Genomic DNA, 18,320 nt, shown 5'->3' with positions numbered 1-18,320 from the left:
GTGAAAACCGTATCGATTAGCTGGTTAACGAGTTCTGTTTCGAGCTAACCTTGGAACATGTGTGTTTCAATTAAATTAGAAGTCATGTCCGTTAGAATGATAGCTTCAATTGGCTTTTATTATGACACCATTTGGAATAATTAAATGACATTACATGACTGACAAATTTAAAAAAAATTGGTGTTTTTTTAGAAATAATGTTAGATAGCAAATGCTATTGTCACTGGAATAAAGCACATTTCATCATAGTTCGCACATAAAATTGGAATCTTGGAGTCGGCTTTGTCTAATTCAACATTTGCTTTTCCTGATCCATAACGTCTTTTATTAAAGTCTTGGCGCTCTCTGGCGCTCTTCCCACCAGATATAAGAAATTTAAGTACCAATCAATTAGACGAATCTTAAAACCAGACACCCACAAGCAATATTCAAAGTAGATGCGGCGGGTTAACCAGGATAAATACGCCACCGGCGAGCGACTACTTTGATCATAGATAGAACGCTGTGCGCAGCGAGCCATGAGACGTGGTCTATCCACCACATCGCCGTGCATGTTGCTAATGGCGCGAACAATATTCAGGTTCCGACTAGAAGAAAATAATCAAAAATATTTATAATTAAGTTAGTTAAATGAGAACAATGCACCCACGTCACAAAGAGCAAGCAGCGCGGCATCTCCTTTAGGGTATTCATGATTATCTCAAACTGATGCTTGGCCACTTTCTGCATATAATCTATGTCCTGCTGCGTGAGTTTGCTGCGTATGCTTGGACCTTCAATTCCCACAGGCTGTTGGAACAGTACTGAAGCAAACTTCATATAATCGACAACTCGCATTTTATTTGCGGCAGCTTTCATTCTCATCTCATCTCGTTGAACAGTGGCCACCCAGAAGTCAGACAGAGCGATTCGCACACTACGTGGCAGGTGTTCATAAAGTCCATGATCGAGTATTACGATGTCCGCTTTGCCATTTTGTTGGTTTTTACGCAGAAATACTAAAGAACAAGAGAGTTAGGTTTACGTTTGTGACAGTTGAGTTTGTTTGGTTACCCACTGTTGCCGGGATGAGGATCCGCATGGACAAAGCCCGACTTAAAGATTTGCTCGGCAAACATTATAAACAGTTTACGATCGACGTCTATTAGGCTAAGGCCTAGCTTCTTAATGCCCTCAATGTCGCTCACTTTAATGCCATCAATCCATTCCAAGGTCAGCACACGCTGCATTATTATATTATGCTATTAAATAATCAATGTTCTATAGAAAACAAATAATTCTTACTCTCATGGTGAGTCCCCAATAGACTTTGGGCACATGCACGTAGGTCAGCTTGCGAAGATCCTTGGCACAGCGCTCTGCGTTTCTAGCCTCTTGCTCAAAGTTCAACTCTTGAACAAGATTCTTGCGGAGATCCCTCATTATCCAACCGAAATTATAGTCTTTAAAAATTAACTCAACTATGTCCTGCAGAAAGATAATCGTAGCCAAGTCGCTGATAAAACGCTTCTGTAAATCGCTATACTGCACTTTCACAGCCACCTGCTGTCCAGTATGCAGCCTCGCTTTGAAGACCTGCGCCAAGCTGGCCGCTGCAACAGGCGTGTAATCAAATTCTTTGTAAATCTCCTCGGGTAGTTTACCAAAATCGGTTTGAAACACTTTCTGTATATCCGCCTTTGTTGTTGGAAGGCATTGGTCCTGAAGCTTTGCCAACGTTTGAGTGTATTCAACTGGCAATATATGATTGATGGCCGCAAATCCTTGACCCACTTTTATGTAGAGACCACCGTTTAGCAGGCACGTTTCCAATAAGCGGTTCGCACTGTTTTGGTGCACCAATTTTATGTTCTGCTCATAGGCTGGATCATTTTTGTCCAGCCCCAAATAATCTACGGCTATCAGTGTAGCTGTCTTCAGTGACCTCACGAAGCGCACAAATGATCCACAGTATGTGAAGTCGTTGACAACGCCATCGTAGCCAACGGCGCAGACACCAGCGACTAGAGCTCCCAGTCTTACGTACGACACATTACGCCATTTGAATTGGGATTTAATTTTATGCTGGTCTCCGGAACGCTTGCTGTGGAATTGTTTAGACACCAACAACTGTCTGAAAGCATTTCGTAGTATCTAAAATCACATTTTTAAACAATAAATCACTGTTTTTATAAATATACCGCCTAATCACTTACAGGTGTCTGTTGCATTTGTAACATCATTTTATTGGAAGTGTTGGCGAACAGCTGTTTACCTCATATCTGCAGTAACAGCATAACTGAAACAATGTCAATTACAGTAACAATGAATTTTAAATAATTGAATCTATATTTAATTATTTAACTATCTTTCTTTGCAGTCTTTTGATTGAAACATGATTTAAAATATCTATTTGTATTATATTTTGATCAATGTGTCTGTATTTGAATTAGTTTGATAGCTATCGAACATGTAAAACTATACTGGTATATTGAGCAACTATCGATGAATATGCAATTAACTTAAATTCACATGTACAGATTCAAGTATTTAGAGCTACTAACTTGACTTGAGAAGCTATAATTGCACTAAAATATAGTTTTTGTACGTTTACTGACCTTCTCTCATTGATAGAAATATGTATGTCATTTAATTTGCCCGCCAGTCCTATTTACTTGTGTATAGGTGTATTTCTATCGGTATTCAAAAACTATCGAACCGATAACGTTTTAGAGCTGTCAGCTCTTTTAAACAAATTATTTTAAATAGTTTATGTACACCATTACGCAAAATGATGATCAGTGCTATATTTAAGTAAGATAAAATGAATAATTCATAATTTGTTTAATTTAAATGTGCTTATGTGACTACCAGCTGCTTGCATATGAAATTCCGCATAAGGTGACATCTCTATGATTTGTGTATACGAACGCCGCTTTGTTTGTTTCGCCGACAGCCGACATATTCAGTTCTTTTTATAGCGTGTTACTTAAAACAAAAATAAATTGTTTATCTTAGCAATACAGACGGTGAGAAAGAGCGTGACTCGCTTGTTTACATTAAGTGGTACATACCAAAAGCCATGTCGGGCACCATACTCGAAAATTTAAGCGGACGCAAGCTGTCCATATTGGTCAGCAGCCTGCTGCTCTGTCAAGTAGCTTGCTTCCTGATTGGTGGCTTGTATGCACCTGTACCCGCTGGCCATCAGATTGTGATGGGCATCAAATGCCGAGATGTTGCTGGACGTCAGAATGACACCGGCTTTTTTCTGTACTCCCGAGGTAATGGCGCTTGCGACTCTGTTCAGGATACAGACATCGAGCTGGATCCATTGAAGATGGCCAATCAATTGGTTTATGTGTTTCAAATGCCGCTGCCACGAGACAATCGCACATTGGACTATTCCCGCTGGCAGCAGAATCTCATTGGAGTGCTGCAGATGGACATTGCATACGACTCCTCCTCGGAGTTGCGAGAGCCCCCTAAAGAACTTCAATTGACAATTGACACACGGCTGGCGTATCGCAACAAGAACGACGCAGATGCAGATTGGAAGCCATATGCGCACAGCATTGAGAAGCGCTTCTTGGATTGCCGTGCAGCACACATTGGCGTTCAGGAAATACTCTACACTTGCGATATAATCCCATTATTTGAGCTGGGTGCATTACATCATAGTTTCTATCTTCTTAATTTGCGCTTCCCAATGGACACGCCAAAGCGGATAAATCTCCAGTTCGGCCACATGCATGATATCATATTGACAGCAATACATCAAAATGGGGGCTTCACAAAAGTCTGGCTATTGCTTAAGACCTTGCTCTTTCCCTTTATAATCGGCATAATGGTCTGGTTTTGGAGACGTGTCCACATACTCCAACGCTCTCCTGCGCTGCTGGAATATATGCTGTTGTATCTGGGCGGTGCTCTCAGCTTCTTAAATTTGCCATTGGAATACCTTACACTCAGCTTTGTGATGCCATACATGCTGCTACTAAGCGATGTGCGCCAGGGCATCTTCTATGCGATGCTCCTATCCTTCTGGCTGGTCTTTGCCGGCGAGCATATGCTGATACAGGATTCGCCCAATAAGTCGACCATACGCTCACGCTACTGGAAGCATCTTTCTGCAGTTGTTGTCGGTTGCATTTCGCTCTTTGTGTTTGACATTTGTGAGCGAGGAATGCAGTTGCGGAATCCCTTCTACTCCATCTGGACAACGCCATTGGGCGCCAAAGTGGCCATGAGTTTCATTGTGCTTGCCGGCGTCTCGGCTGCCATTTACTTTCTTTTCCTTTGCTACATGGTCTGGAAGGTCTTCAAGGACATTGGCGACAAACGCACATCGCTGCCATCCATGTCCCAAGCACGTCGACTGCACTATGAGGGTAAGTCGATAGTTAATAGCTAAAGTAAAAGCAACCTTAATCGACCACTTAAAGTAGAAATGTGTTCGAGATGTTTGCTTGCTGCTGCTTCCTCTTACCAGAGTTTTCACTGAATATCCCAAACATAAATTTCATAACAAAAGTTATCAAACAGTAGGCTATATTATACTACATTTGATTGAGTAAATAATGGGATCAGTTCAGTAGGATATTGTATAGTACTTGCATGTGTTATAAATATTTTAAAAAATGTCTCGCAGTCCAGAAGCGACAATGGATCAGCCGGTTTACGCCTGCTTCTTCAGTGTGATGGGGATTACCGCGGCAATTGTCTTCACGACTCTGGGAGCAGCTTATGGAACGGCTAAGTCATCTTTGGGCATTGCCTCGATGTCGATAAAACATCCGGAACTGATAATGAAAGCGATTATACCAGTTGTTATGGCTGGCATAATTGCTATCTATGGTCTGGTTGTCGCTGTTCTACTGGCCGGCTCGTTGTCCCCACTGTACAGCACCTTTAGAGCCTTCCTCAATTTGGGCGCTGGCATTGCTGTTGGTCTCTCGGGACTGGCTTCTGGCTTTGCCATTGGAATTGTGGGCGACGCCGGCGTCCGTGCTGCTGCGATGCAGCCGAAACTTTTTGTTGGCATCGTTTTAATTCTCATCTTTGCCGAAGTCTTGGGTCTCTATGGCCTAATTGTGGCCATCTACTTATTTACCAAGTAACACGAACGAAGAATTAAAGAATAATTTATAGTTTTATTATAACTTTGTTGAACGTAATCTCTATGTTATAGTCTACATTTGGAAGTTTTGTCTTTTGTAGGTCTTATCTACCGCTTCAAATTCCTTATGCTGGCCACTTTGCTGTGCGCTGGCTTAACCGTCGCCGGCTTTATTATGGGTCAGATGGCCGAAGGACATTGGAAATGGAATGAGGATATTGAAATACAGCTGACCTCTGCTTTTCTCACTGGCGTCTATGGCATGTGGAACATCTACATCTTTGCCCTCATCATCTTGTATGCTCCGAGTCACAAGCAATGGCCGACGATGCGTCACAGCGACGAAACAACTCAATCTAATGAGAATATTGTTGCCTCTGCTGCTAGCGAGGAAATCGAATTTAACAATCTGCCCTCCGATTCGAACCCAAGTGAGATCTCATCACTCACCTCCTTCACACGGAAGGTGGCCTTCGACTAAGAGCTTGCCGAGTTTTATAATTTTCCGTTGTGTGCCAAACTATTTCTAAGATAAGCGTTTGGCGAGCGAACAACGCGCTTCATTAGTATTATAGTTTCCAGTAACAATTCTTGCCTAGTTTTTGCATTTTACAAAATATAGTTATATATATATATTGATATTACTCATTAGCATCCATAAATGTATTTTTATAGAATTTTCTCTGCATGCTCAAAGTCCAAGTCCAAATTTTTAACTGATATTTGTAGTAAATGCGTGTACTTATTTATTTTTGTCTTTATGCCTCGGCAGTATTATCTATATATGGAAAACTTTTTAACTAGCCTTTAAGAGACTCTATAATCGAACTTTTTGGGTGCTTATGGTTGCATGCACAACAATTAAACACAACATTGAGATATATATTATATACATACAACCAATATCAAATCTTGTCAACTGTCAATCGTAGAGCAATTTCTTACTCCATTAGTAATTCAAATGAATAAAGAAAAGCAATATTAAAATCAGTTTCACTTTCTACCATATGATTCGCTGCGGTGTACGGTAATTTTTCCAATAAAATTCTTTTGTTAAGTACACGTAGAACGTAACCACATTCAGGAGTAAATTTACGCCCAGCTCTAGCCACTCGGCAAAGCCCTTGCGTGCGGGTCGTGTATGCAGTCGAAATATTATATATGGCACCAAGAAATATCGCACCTCGAGCAAACGCTGGAAGCACAACACCAACAGTAGAGCCAGCGGAAACATCAGCTTAAAGCTATCCGACATGTGCCTTAGCCCACAACATAGCAGGGTCACAGCAAGTAGATAAGCTGGCGCCATCGCATAGCGGAACCACCAGAAGCGGCCGTACAAGCGACTCCACACGTAGAAGGTGTAGTGACGATTGTCAGCTAGCAAATAGGGATGAACCACAGTATTGTAATGCACAATCGTAGCTATGAGCAATGTGGCCAGCAAGGAGAGCACTAAATGACGTCGCAGCAGTGTCAATGCCAGTCGCAATTGCCGCAGCGTGTTGGAGATACCGAAACCAACGGCAAAAACGGCAAAATAAAATAACTGCGGCAAATGTAGAGTAGCTTCATGAGCGCTCTTGTCGCCTACAACAATGGATCCATTGATGCAGATGAAGCCAATGAAGGGTAAAATAATAGAGGCGTAGAAGCAGCATTTGGCCAAAATACTTAAAATGATATTGCATATCAGTTGGGGGCTGCCTAGCACCTGTAGCCAAAGCTGTAAAAAAAAATTATACATTTATAAAATTGATATTAGTTTGTTTAGATATGGTTTCACACCTCGCTGCCAAATAGGCGTATCGATCGTTCATTGGCCGGGCAAGAGTTTTTGCCCTGCTGCACAACGGTGTCTAAAATAGTCATGCCACAGCACATGCATACCCAGACGATGTTGGTCTGGCGCATGAGCACACTCGCAGCACCACAAACAGCAGCTGGCAGATGCGCTTCTTGTTGCCAATAGTTGTAGAACAACAAGACCATAGTCAAAGCCAACGTGTCAGTATAGTACAAATGGCTGAAAAAGTATAGTGGAGGCAGCACCGACATTGTAATTGCCTCATGCGCTGCATAAGCATTGCCTCCTATGCCTGCCAGCGTTCGACGGCGTATTTTGTAGAGCAAGAGAATGTTGATACCAGCACCGATTAGGCTAAGCAGACGGAGACCCGTGACTGTGCAACAGTTGATCGGCTGCAGCACTAGCGCAATTAGATATAAGCCCGGAAAGGTGGTAATCTTGGAATCCCACTGTAATAATCGAAATTGCCACTTAATTAGATGATGTTGCTATGGTTATAGTTGCATTTACATACCACATCGAATTGTTTGCGACAGAAGGCCAAGCCCTGTGGGATGTGAAATTCTTCATCGATTATGTACTCGGCTGTGCCGTTTACCCGCAGAAACAGAGGCAACGAGTACAATACAAAGCCCACAGGCAGGACAACTTTCCAGGACAACGACATTTTCAGAGTGCCATTGATAAAAAATAACGAATTATTTTGTTTAGAATGGTTTGTTTATTTCTGCACGACGGCACCGGCTTATCTAAATAATGTTATCGGCTTGAAACTTATCGATACTTTAGTATTTTAATTTAGTACTATCAATAATACCAAAATATCGCATGAACAGGACTGTTATTTATTTACATCTGGCGCCAGAAATATTTTAATATAGACGCAGAATTTGTAGATTTTCAATGAAATTTTCGGCTCAAAACCCTGATGAATCTGTAAATGAGGATTGGTCCAATAATATTGAAAATAATTTTTAACACCCAATCCAGCTTCAGTTCAAGTGCCTGATGGTTTAATTGACTGCCGGATGAAGGATAAAGAAACGTCGAGTAGCATTTTACGTTAAGTTTGTTCCGTTTCCTCCCATTAGAAATCCATAACGTATTCAAACAACAAAGGATCCTGCTGGTATAGTAACAAATAAATAAAATCAAAACATTGCAAATTAGTTAAGACATTTCGAATTTTTAACCGGGTGAAGCTCCTTTAAAATCCTCAATGCTTAATGATTAAAGGGTTTAATTTATTTTTTATTGTTGCGGTAAGGACTGTCAACTATTTCACCTGTAGGCAAACGATAGCAACAGGTATTTGAGAAATGTGTTTCAGTATTCTTGAAGTGCTATAAAAAGTATGACATTTTCTAAGACCTTAAGCTTGGTCACATTGATTTAAAACAGCTGTTGCTTATATGTATAGATTCTGCGAGTTTATTCTATTTTGTTTATGTTTTTACTTTCGGTTTTGAAAGTATTTTGAAATGAGCAAAACTATTTTAGATCTAAATGACGACTGTATTGAGTATTTATTTAAGTATCTCCCGATCGATACTCACATGAGCTTTACAAGAGTTTGCACACGTTTCCGAAACGTTTGGCTGAACTATAGAAAATATATTTATTCTCGACTTGAACTTGGAGAAACAAACGCAGAAGGATTTCAACAGGAAATGATATTATTACGTCAAATAAGCGAACATGTAAAGCATATAACTATAAATATGAACAGGAATTTTGATTGGAGTGGAGTGCCTTTAGCACAGTTTATGACCAATCTAAGAAAAATGTCTGCACTTGAACGTGTTTTACTTTGGATTAAGGACAACGAATCACACAAGACATATGAATGTATTCTGCGAGCTCTTGAGCAATTGCCAAGGATAAAAGGAATTGCCACCTATCAAGATAGTTAGTTATTTATACGTACTCTAAATCATTGATATTTTTAACAACGCTCTCTTTCAGATAACGTTGTTGATAGCCTGTATCAGTTCAACGACTGCGAAAGCCTACTCAGGGAATCGGCACATAGTAGAGACCCCTTGATGGAGTTCATTGAAAACCATACGAAAATACGTGTATTGTTATTTAATAACGCTTCCATTCGCCCCACGCTCGAAGATCTTGTGCGGCACTCGACGTGTGTAAAGGAGCTCACATTTCGAATGACCCAAAAGGCTGCTGAGTACGTCCCTCTGGCTGAACTACCTGAGCTAAGGGAGCTACATATCTTTGCCAATAGGCAGCAACATGATTGCTGCCCTCTACTACCATTATTAGCTGCCATACAATGCAAGCTCTCACAGCAACTGCACACCTTAACGATCAATGCACCTGGAGTGGGTTATCCAGAAGCCTGTGAAATTGCACGTATAAGTAGTTTGCAGCGATTGGATTGCCATCTCACAGAGCCACTTTGCCTGCAAGCTTTGATTGCTCTCAATCAGCTCACGGACTTCTTCATACAGCTGCCAGAATGTAGTCCTATAGATGATCTGGTTTTAGATATACTCAAACATTGCCAAAAATTAAATGTTTTAAGAATAGATTTACCAAATTTAGGCTCAAATTTTCTTGCTGAGGCATATCAATTGCTACAGCAAGTACGAGATCCAACCAAGCAGAAGCCATTGATTCTAATGCTGGGCATTAATTGTACAAAATTAGACAAGGTAAGTTCAATCGGATTGAGTTAAGCTCAATGTTATTAATTCAAATTTTACTTGCAGAATATGAATTGTTATTTAAAGGTAATACGACAAGAATAAGAAGACTTCTGTTGATCTATTATATAATACTATTAGAGATCGATAGATAGAAAAATACAAATTAATATAGACTGTTATTTGAATGTCATGCGACAGGAATAAGCTGAAGTCAATAAATAAATTTCATAAATTAATATACTTTATTTAGTTTTGTTTGTTAGTTCATAGATTTGGAAAACCAATTAAGTATGAATTATTTTGTATTTATTAGTTTTTATTCGGCATAATTTTTGAATTTACATATTTCGAGCTTTAACATAGAATAATTTTTAACAAACAATACAACTTAATGACTACCAAGAATCCTTGCCCAGCTGCTCAACCTAAGAACTAAGACGCGCTCCTTTCAGCTTATAGGGCATGACAGAGCAGAACGATCAGCTCTATTCAATATATATATTTATAAGATTTATATTATTTATTTTTGTGTTCGTGTGTATGTGTAGATGTGGCTGAAGCTTTCAGTTGTCCTGATCATAACAAAAACTCCACCTTACGCATTCGTTGCTACTTGTTGACGCTGCGGTATATCATCGGAGCAGATCGATCGTTAGTCTTCGTGTGGCGCAACTTGATGGTGGCAAACTGAGAGGCGCTGCAAAGATGAACGAACATTGCGAGTAGAACATGGCAGCGCGCGAGCCAAGCTATGCTACTCTAGTTACTGCTAAAACAGAGCACTTACTATAGACTTCTTTATACAACATATACATAAGGGACACAGAGATTTGGAGACAGGGCTACTAAACAGCTTGTACAGTGTGGGTATTGTGTGGACTGTTTGTTATGGTGGAATACCATCTACGGGATTATAATTTGTGCTTGGCTTTCAGTAGCCCATGGAATAGTTGCGATAAATACCGCGTCTGCTGCAAATATACAAAATATATTTATTATATATTCCTTTCACTTCTGGGGTGTGCTAAAAGAATGTAACATGATGCAAGAGCTTATGACTAAAGCAAAAAAATAAGATATATATAGGTATATATAGTATATTTAAGTATATATGGTTTATGTGTTTATGTTTAGCTTAAAACTGTGCGTTATGCAAGGCACCAAAAAATGGAATTGCTCACACGCTGTGAACTTTTAAAGAGTAGTAAGCAGTCGGCGTTTGATGTTTGGAGCATAGTTCAACTTATCGTGATATAAAAGATATTTGGAAGCACTTGGAATTTTGAATTTTGAATTTTGAAATTTGTTAAAGGCACCTTTGATCAGATTAATAATTTGAGTTCCACAATAGAATATAATATATTCAGAGTTGACTTTGTTTCTAATGCTTCTCTGTGGCTTGAAACTTTGTTAGTGACTTCACATGCTCTCTTCAATCGCCGTCACGCTCGGCGCATTTTCTTCTCTGGTAAGAAAACGGCGAAACTACAAACTCCTTACATTGCCCGCTATTTGTTGCCCCTATCCCATTCCCCTGGTAACTATTTCAGCTTGGCGCTTGCAGACTTCTGACTGGTTATGCCGTGCTGCTCCTGATCCCAGAAATCGTACCACGGACCGTAGCTCTTATTGCCCACATGCGCTTTCAAATTACGCTCCAGTGTCGCGCTGCTGTTGATGTTGTTATTGATGTTGTTGATGTTGTGGCTGTTGTTGTTGTTGTTATTGTTGTTATTGCTGGAGGATGATTTGAGCAGGCGCGTGCGTGGCAGAATTGTGGCAGTTGGTGCACCGGCTCCATTAGCTGTGGTGTTGCGAGTCAGCGTGCTGTCCTGCTCCTTGGAGCTGGACTTCTTCAGCGTATTGGTCGCCAATGTGGATGTGGATGAGCGAAATGTGTGGAACTCCATTTGTTGCTGCTGCTGCTGTTGCTGATGATGATGCTGGCGTCTCAGCTTGTCGTCCTTGCGCACCAGATGATCATTGATCACGATGCAGTCATAGGGATCGGAGCTGGTGGACTTCAGCTCTGCCTCAGACTCATCCTCGCTGGTGTAGTACTGCTTGAGTATGTCCTTGCGCTTGAGCGTCTTCATGACCAGGCCGTGACTGCCAACGCCTCCTCCGCTGCCTGAATTGCCGCCTACGTCGTGCTGCATGTCATCGAAAAAGTTATTGACGTCGCTCATCTTCAACGTGCCATGATCATCGCTGTCGCCCTCATCTGTGGAGTGTGGGAACTGTTGCTGTTGCTGCTGCTGCGATGGCTTGGAACGGCTGAGCGTTTGGGTTTTGTGCTGCGGCGTGGAGGAGGCCAATGAGGCCGAGCCAGAGCCCTGTTTCTCTAGCTTGCGATGTCCATGGCTATAATCTGACTGCTGTTGCTGCTGGTGCTGGCTACGACGCATGGTGCTCAAACGCTCGTTCTCCGAGGGCTCCTCTATATCAATCTCAATCGTCTTCATGATCTTCATGCGTGACTTGGGCGTGTAGCCACTGCTTCTCTGCTGATGCTGCTGCTGTGCCTGTTGCTGTTGTTGTTGTTGTTTTTGTGGTGGCATAGCCGGACTCACTCCATAAATGTTCTCGTCATCATCGCCATAGAGCTCTGTGCTGGTGATGCTGTCCTTGCGGCCACGTTTCTCCTGCGACGAGCTGGAGTTTTGCGACTTGGTAAGCGTGCCATTGCCATTGCTGTTGCTGTTACTGTTGCTGTTGCTATGACTGTGACGCTCCCGATCCTCTTCGGAACGTACCTCATCACGCATGTCTTCCATATTGGGTGCTGCGACCAGATCGCGATGCTGCCAGAGCGACATGCCAGCTAGAATGTCCTCACTGCGTCCACCGCCAAACTTCCAGAAGGACTTGGTGCGCTTCAAGCCAGCACTGGAGGCCTGCAGAATCTCATCGTCCGAGGCAATCAAATCGTAACGCATTTTACCACCAACGCCACCGCCACTCTGGCGACTCAGCCGATTCAAACTCTTGTCATCGATCTGGCTATCCACGCTGTTGCGGAAATTACGATTCAGCGTCCACGAAGCCACGTCCCTGGGCACCGTGTGGGTATTGGTGTCCGCGCGTCGCCTTCGTGGTTTTATTTTTGTTGGTGGGTTAAGCGGATAGTCGTGGGTGCGGTTCGTGTGTGCGGGCGTGGTTAACACAAAGGATGCGACAATGATGAAGGGCAACAAAGTATATAATGATGATACATGAAATCAAAAGAACAATAAAAGAGCAAACGAACATAAATAAAGTACTTCGATAGCAATACAGAATATATATATTTGGATGAGGTGCGCAGATTAGTGACAACAGCAGTGAGTGTATAATGGTACAGACAGAAGCTATATATAGATACAAATATCTGCTGGTGGGGCATGGATAGTCATTCGATAAGCATATATTTTTAATAACTAATTAAGTTGGCTTCAATGCATTACGACTTAGCTACGCCATTAACTTAGCTATTGCGACAAAGAAAATTTCAGGATATTTTTTTTTTATATTTTAAAATTGTTTAAAATAAAAGATACAAATTTTAGAAATACAAAAAAAATATTTAAAAATTTCAGAATACATTTTTTTAAGATAAAAGATAAAAATTTTAGAAATACAAAAAAAAATATTTAAAAATTTCAGAATAATTTTTTTTTTAATTTAAAATTGTTTAAGATAATATATAAAAATTTTAGAAATAAAAAAAAAAATTTTAAAATTTCAGATTAATTTTTTTTTAATTTTAAAATTGTTTAAGACAAAATATAAAAATTTTAGAAATACAAAAAAAAAATATTTAAAAATTTCAGAATAAAAGTTTAAAGAAATACAAAAAAATGTTTCAAACAAAAATATTGGAAATTAAAAATGAAAACAAATAAAAAATAAATGTTATTCATATATTTGATATATAAAAGCAAAAGTCAAAGATAAAATAAAAAATAAATAATCCAAATAAAACTCTAAGTCTTGAATATTGATCCTACCAATGCACATAGATAACTTTGAGCTCATTCATTCCACTTACCGTATGGGCACGCGCTGCGTGGCCGGCTCCTCGTCGGAGTAATCCACCTCGGGTTGTGGCGGCGGCTCGTTGGCAAAGCCGCTGTCATTGCTGCTGTGCAGCGAAGTCTTAGCTGCCGCAGCGGACTTCGTGGACGGCTGGCTCATGGAGCTCTGCACAAGGAGAGCAATTATTGAAGAACAGTTAGGGCAATTCGATGTGCTCACCTGTGCGCCATTTAGCAGCTTCTGCTTGCGACGCTCCACGGCAGCTGGCACGCCGTTGGTAGCGCAGAAGCTCTGCGAACTGTTCAGCATGCGAGCACTCTGACTCTGGCCATTCGGGACTGGAGCGGGCAGCGTGGGCGGTGGACCAGGGCGCGGATTGGCTGCCGAGCCGGAGCGGTACTTCTTTTGCTGCTTGATGGTGTCGCCGAACATGCGCGTGGGCGAGGATTCCTCGGCGCTGTGATTGCGGCGGCGTCTGTACGTAGCATCGTTGTCCATCAGCTCCAGCTGCGCCTCGTATTGCTGCTGCTGTTGCTGTTGCTGCTCATGGTAACTGCGCAGACCGCTGCTACCGTAGCTCATGTGCATGTTCTCATAGCGTCGGCCGCTAGTAGGCGCCGGTTCCAGGCTCTCTGCATTGGTGTAGGCCACGGGGAACCAACCGAAATGCTGCGTGCGCAGATTCTCACCAAACTGCCAGCCCTTGGCCTTGCCGCCCACCAGCGCAATGCGATCGCCCTCCTCAAAGGACAGCTGATTCTCACCTGAAGGCATATAGGCGTACAATGCCTTGACCAGTGGACGCTGATCTCCGCGCTCCACCTCAGCAAGCGGCAGTTGCTCCTCAATTATTTTGTGTTTGCTGCCTGCAAGAGTGAAAGACAAGTGTCAATTCGCTGCATCGAGTATAGAGCAGGTGAGGCAATCTACCTGTCATGGGTCCAGCTCCAACCAGCGCCAAATTGAAGTCGGATTTGGCACGCGGCAAGGAATTCTGTCCATATAACGCTGATGCCGAGTGGCCTTCACGCTCGTGCAGAGTGCGCATATCTCCATAGGGGGCATCGATGCTGCGCGATTTCTTAAGCTGAGCGCCCAGGCCTTGGCTCTGCAACTGCTCATCATCAGCGTCTTTGATGCGCTCCTGGAGAGACGGACAGACAATCGTTAGCCAGCTAAGAGAGTTGTTAAGGCTGGGGGCTGGCACTTACCAGGCGCCTTGTGTTGCTGTTGCTGCTGCTGTAGCCGCTCTCGTATGCGGCCGGCGGTATTATCTCACGGGAAGCGGCAATTTCTTGCCAATTTTCGAAATTATTATCAATTACTGTTTTGCCGGTGGTGTGGTAGGCCATCCAGTGCTTGGCGATCGAGCACTGGCGTTCCAAGACGAAACCATAGCGACGACGCTCCTGTGTCATGGCCTGTGTGCGTACAAGAATTCTCACGAATAACTCCCAGGGGCCAAACAAAAGACTTAGGCAACGAACTTACATTCTTATAGCTCTGATCACAAAATATATCGAGTTTTTTCTTCTGATCCTCCAACAATTGCAGACTCTGAAACAACATTCGTGTGTTCGTTAAGCCAGTCGATGAGCTCATTGATATGTGGGCTATACTTACTCTCAGCTCCTTTTCCGTGTTCTCGGGCGTGGCCTTTTTCTTGCGTTGCTTCTTCATGGTTGAGACGGCCTTCTGGTAGCTCTCCATGCGCACTTTGTGCTGCTGCATGAACTTCTTCTGCTCATGCTGGACCACTTTTGTGTCCTTCTCCAAATTTGTCTCCAATGGCACCAATAGATCAACGTAGAAGGCTTTCAGCTAGAGGAAGAGGCAAGAAACATGTTTAAGGCAGATGCTCATTTTAGTCATATAGAGAAAATTAACATAAAAGCTATACTTGAAGCTATGAGAATCACAAAGAAAGGCGGGAAGTTAGAGGGGAATGTGATAGACCGACAATGAGTATGTCATTAGGGTGAGAGGGAGGAGAGTGAGGAGTGAGAGAGAGTGTGTGTGTGTGACTATGTGAGAGAGAATGGAAAAAGAGTTAGAGGGTGTGAAAGAGAGAGATAGAGAGAGTAGGAGTGAGTGTCTGTTGGAGCAAGTACGAGAGTGAGCATTAGACAGTCGTTTTCTGTGTATGAAAGAGAGAGGGAATGCCTTACAATGCGATTCTCATGAATTCACACACTACTTCAATTCTGCATTTATTTATATGATTCATCACGTTTGCCTTACTCACAATATTCATTTGCTGATCCTGAATCTCCTTGTTAACATTTACAACGCTCATCAAAGCTGAACCTGCATTGTATTAAAAATGCAGAGCACATATATATCGTTGATTAAATATAGGTCTCCACTCAATTGCATTCTTCCACTGTGTGGTCTTACCAATATCGCCCGTTCCGCTTTGTTGCGCGTTCATCGCAATCTTGGCCAATGCTTCATTGAATAGACGCGAGGCTGTTGCGGCACCTGTTGCATGGAATGGCACGAAATGCATTACAAATTAGTTAACTGCATATGCCCAGTTAAATATATGGTCTATATGATGATTACCGTGCAACGCCTTCAGGTAACTTTTGCCCGCTGCAATTAGCTGTCTGGCACCCGGATTGAATCTATCGAGTATATTCTGCAATTGAATAGATTAAAGCAAATGAATGTTAATCAATTAAAATATAATTTATGAGCTGCCATCGCATTCCTAACGACAGATCATTTAAGTCGACAATTATGCTTTGTTTTACTACCCTGTACGTATTCAAAGCGGGTATATATGTTGTGTGCCAAATATGTATGGCAAATAAACAAAAGACATAATTTTCTAAATTCTAAAAAGAAGCTTTCTGATATATTAAAAAATATGCAAATATATTCATATATTTAGAGTCCAATTTGATCAAAAATTAGGGATGCTAAACCATTAGTGCCAGTTCAGTACTCTACAGGGTACATGTCATGCGAGTGCCTTGCGTTAGATACATTAATGTTTCATTTAATTCCATGTCTCATATCACACGCTGTGCATTTCTTGCGAGCCTGTCTATCTGTCGTAATGGTTTTTCACGACTTGCTTCGGGTAGTAAAAGTTCGTTGTATAAGCCAAGCGCAATATACAAAAAGAAACATTGTTTTGGTCAACACAAAAGACATATACATCATTAGTTCCGCGTAAGCCGCCAGCAGCGACTGCAGAGAGTCGACACATGGAGTCGAGCCGAGTTAACTGCACCTGCGCATTGGCTAAGGCCATACAAATGGTGAATGGAATAGTTCGACTGGGCATATGCCACCACAGCACCTTAACGACAGTAATCTAGTCGGCATGTATTCACTGTAAGCGCATTGCGAAAGCTTTCTTCGTTCACATATTACTTTAATAATCCACATAAGCAGACAGATTAAAGTCAGATTAAAAAGTTGTATAAGCCAAACAAACACAAATCTGCTGTGAATTGGTATTTAATTAAGATTTCAATTTAATGCATGCGCAGCCTCACTTGAGCTCTGGGTGCTACAGATAATAGATAAAGTTTCTTCAGTCAAACAAACCCATTTACACTTGATCTGCACTTGAGTCGCCTTTGGTGCAATAGGAGAGGACTCAAATCACACTTTTGGTAAAAGTAAACAAATCTTAGAACTTAAGAAAATTGCATAGCCTTTTCAAAATGAAGTTCAATTTAACTATTTTTAAATTAAAAAATTTTAAATGAGCATTTTCTGTAAGCCATATATAAAATTATCAGATTCCATGCCTAAACTTACATAAATTTGAAGCAACATATATATAAAAATATATATTTATATTTATTATTATTTTATGCATATTTTAAAACACAAGCTAAAGACTTATTTTTATTTTTAATTTAAATATACTTTATATATATTATTTTAATAATATTTATTATTTATTATTATTTTATATATACTCAATATTTATATTATTTACAATAAACAAAATATTTTTTCTATGCATTATAATTTTAAATGTGGTTTATTTATTTTTTATTTATTTTTCTTTTATTCCATTTCATTATAAATATTTTTATTGTGTTTGATTTTATTTTTCATTCATACCACAAATCAAAAATGTATTATGAAAAATATAAAATAATTATTTTAAATCCATATAAAAATTACTTTTTGTTAAAATTTCTAAGTATTATTTATTAAATAATTTTTTATTTGTCATGTTTATTTTAATTAGCATTACTTACATTTATTGTGAATTCAAACTTTATATAATTTAAATTTAATATTTTACTTATTAATTTTTCTCTGCTTTTATCAATTCATTGTATTTGATCAATTCTTTGCTAAATATTTATTATTAGATTAATGACGGCATCAGAGAAGGCTGACAAAACAATTAATCTGCCGGTGAATCATGTAATCAATCAATAAAAATCTGCCAAGCTCACAGAAAAGTTAGATAACTTAAAGGCTCAATAAATAAGCACTTAAATAATAATGAATTAAGTACTTGTCGAAACGCTAGAGCCACAAATGCATTTGCATACAATAACAGGTGCAACTACACGTAGTTTCTCAGGTGACGTAAATTATTTGGTCATAGTGAAGTCGCAATGACATCAGCTCGAGCCGAACACAAGCAGAAGGGCAAAAACAAGAGCTCTATTTGGGCAGTCTACAGACCAATCCTGGGCTGGGCTCGGCTCTCTAAATTTGAAGACAATGCCGCAGCTCTGAATCGCTG

General features: G+C 40.7%; 6 protein-coding genes across 13 annotated transcripts in view; 3 read left to right on the top strand and 3 right to left on the bottom strand.

Moving 5' to 3' along the window:
* Positions 1-104: 104 nt before the first annotated feature.
* Positions 105-2,443, bottom strand: LOC111604476 (uncharacterized aarF domain-containing protein kinase 5). Of its 2 annotated transcripts, XM_023322560.2 has the most exons (5): positions 2,196-2,443; positions 1,285-2,133; positions 1,058-1,223; positions 650-998; positions 105-587 (listed from the first exon to the last, which is right to left on the bottom strand). In XM_023322560.2, exons 1-5 carry the CDS (start codon positions 2,220-2,222, stop codon positions 287-289), a joined length of 1,692 nt encoding a protein of 563 aa, XP_023178328.2. In that variant the 5' UTR covers positions 2,223-2,443; the 3' UTR covers positions 105-286. The 2 variants fall into 2 exon arrangements, with proteins under 2 accessions (XP_023178328.2, XP_023178329.2); XM_023322561.2 differs by lacking the exon at positions 105-587 and having other exon boundaries at positions 903-998; positions 1,054-1,223.
* Positions 2,444-2,732: 289 nt separating this feature from the next.
* Positions 2,733-5,592, top strand: LOC111604475 (protein wntless). Its single transcript, XM_023322559.2, has 3 exons — positions 2,733-2,793; positions 2,998-4,370; positions 5,200-5,592. The coding sequence occupies exons 1-3, from the start codon at positions 2,771-2,773 to the stop codon at positions 5,577-5,579; spliced, it is 1,776 nt and encodes a 591-aa protein (XP_023178327.2). The 5' UTR covers positions 2,733-2,770; the 3' UTR covers positions 5,580-5,592.
* LOC111604481 (V-type proton ATPase 16 kDa proteolipid subunit-like) lies at positions 4,553-5,129 on the top strand. The gene has a single exon (XM_023322566.2). It carries the CDS (start codon positions 4,620-4,622, stop codon positions 5,097-5,099), a length of 480 nt encoding a protein of 159 aa, XP_023178334.1. The 5' UTR covers positions 4,553-4,619; the 3' UTR covers positions 5,100-5,129.
* A 486-nt stretch (positions 5,593-6,078) lies between the features above and the next one.
* Positions 6,079-7,672, bottom strand: LOC111604477 (putative Dol-P-Glc:Glc(2)Man(9)GlcNAc(2)-PP-Dol alpha-1,2-glucosyltransferase). Its single transcript, XM_023322562.2, has 3 exons — positions 7,423-7,672; positions 6,887-7,357; positions 6,079-6,824 (listed from the first exon to the last, which is right to left on the bottom strand). The coding sequence occupies exons 1-3, from the start codon at positions 7,573-7,575 to the stop codon at positions 6,099-6,101; spliced, it is 1,350 nt and encodes a 449-aa protein (XP_023178330.2). The 5' UTR covers positions 7,576-7,672; the 3' UTR covers positions 6,079-6,098.
* A 120-nt stretch (positions 7,673-7,792) lies between these two features.
* LOC111604480 lies at positions 7,793-9,732 on the top strand. Of its 2 annotated transcripts, XM_023322565.2 has the most exons (4): positions 7,793-8,037; positions 8,409-8,816; positions 8,874-9,580; positions 9,638-9,732. In XM_023322565.2, the coding sequence occupies exons 2-4, from the start codon at positions 8,465-8,467 to the stop codon at positions 9,674-9,676; spliced, it is 1,098 nt and encodes a 365-aa protein (XP_023178333.1). In that variant the 5' UTR covers positions 7,793-8,037; positions 8,409-8,464; the 3' UTR covers positions 9,677-9,732. The 2 variants fall into 2 exon arrangements, with proteins under 2 accessions (XP_023178333.1, XP_023178332.1); XM_023322564.2 differs by lacking the exon at positions 7,793-8,037 and having other exon boundaries at positions 8,339-8,816.
* A 166-nt stretch (positions 9,733-9,898) lies between these two features.
* LOC111604438 (brain-specific angiogenesis inhibitor 1-associated protein 2) overlaps positions 9,899-18,320 on the bottom strand; it is a 35,559-nt gene continuing 27,137 nt past the window's right edge. Inside the window, exons 3-14 of one of the 6 annotated variants that reach the window (XM_023322504.2) lie at positions 16,157-16,232; positions 15,989-16,072; positions 15,837-15,898; positions 15,215-15,412; positions 15,083-15,148; positions 14,803-15,012; positions 14,522-14,735; positions 13,811-14,457; positions 13,605-13,756; positions 10,756-12,664; positions 10,362-10,545; positions 10,190-10,271 (exon numbers count right to left, since the gene is read on the bottom strand). In XM_023322504.2, coding sequence (XP_023178272.2) covers positions 11,116-12,664; positions 13,605-13,756; positions 13,811-14,457; positions 14,522-14,735; positions 14,803-15,012; positions 15,083-15,148; positions 15,215-15,412; positions 15,837-15,898; positions 15,989-16,072; positions 16,157-16,232 — 3,258 coding nt within the window. In that variant the 3' untranslated portion in view covers positions 10,190-10,271; positions 10,362-10,545; positions 10,756-11,115. Of the gene's footprint in view, positions 10,272-10,361; positions 12,665-13,604; positions 13,757-13,810; positions 14,458-14,521; positions 14,736-14,802; positions 15,013-15,082; positions 15,149-15,214; positions 15,413-15,836; positions 15,899-15,988; positions 16,073-16,156; positions 16,233-18,320 lie in introns of all 6 variants that reach the window. The other 5 variants (XM_023322505.2, XM_023322503.2, XM_023322507.2 and 2 more) reach the window with 5 other exon arrangements.

This window comes from Drosophila hydei, unplaced genomic scaffold (assembly GCF_003285905.1).
Source record: "Drosophila hydei strain 15085-1641.00,03,60 unplaced genomic scaffold, DhydRS2 tig00000001-arrow-pilon, whole genome shotgun sequence".
Classification (NCBI taxonomy): domain Eukaryota; kingdom Metazoa; phylum Arthropoda; class Insecta; order Diptera; family Drosophilidae; genus Drosophila; species Drosophila hydei.
Note: the sequence above shows the minus strand (reverse complement) of the source record. Positions and strands in the feature narration are given on the sequence as shown.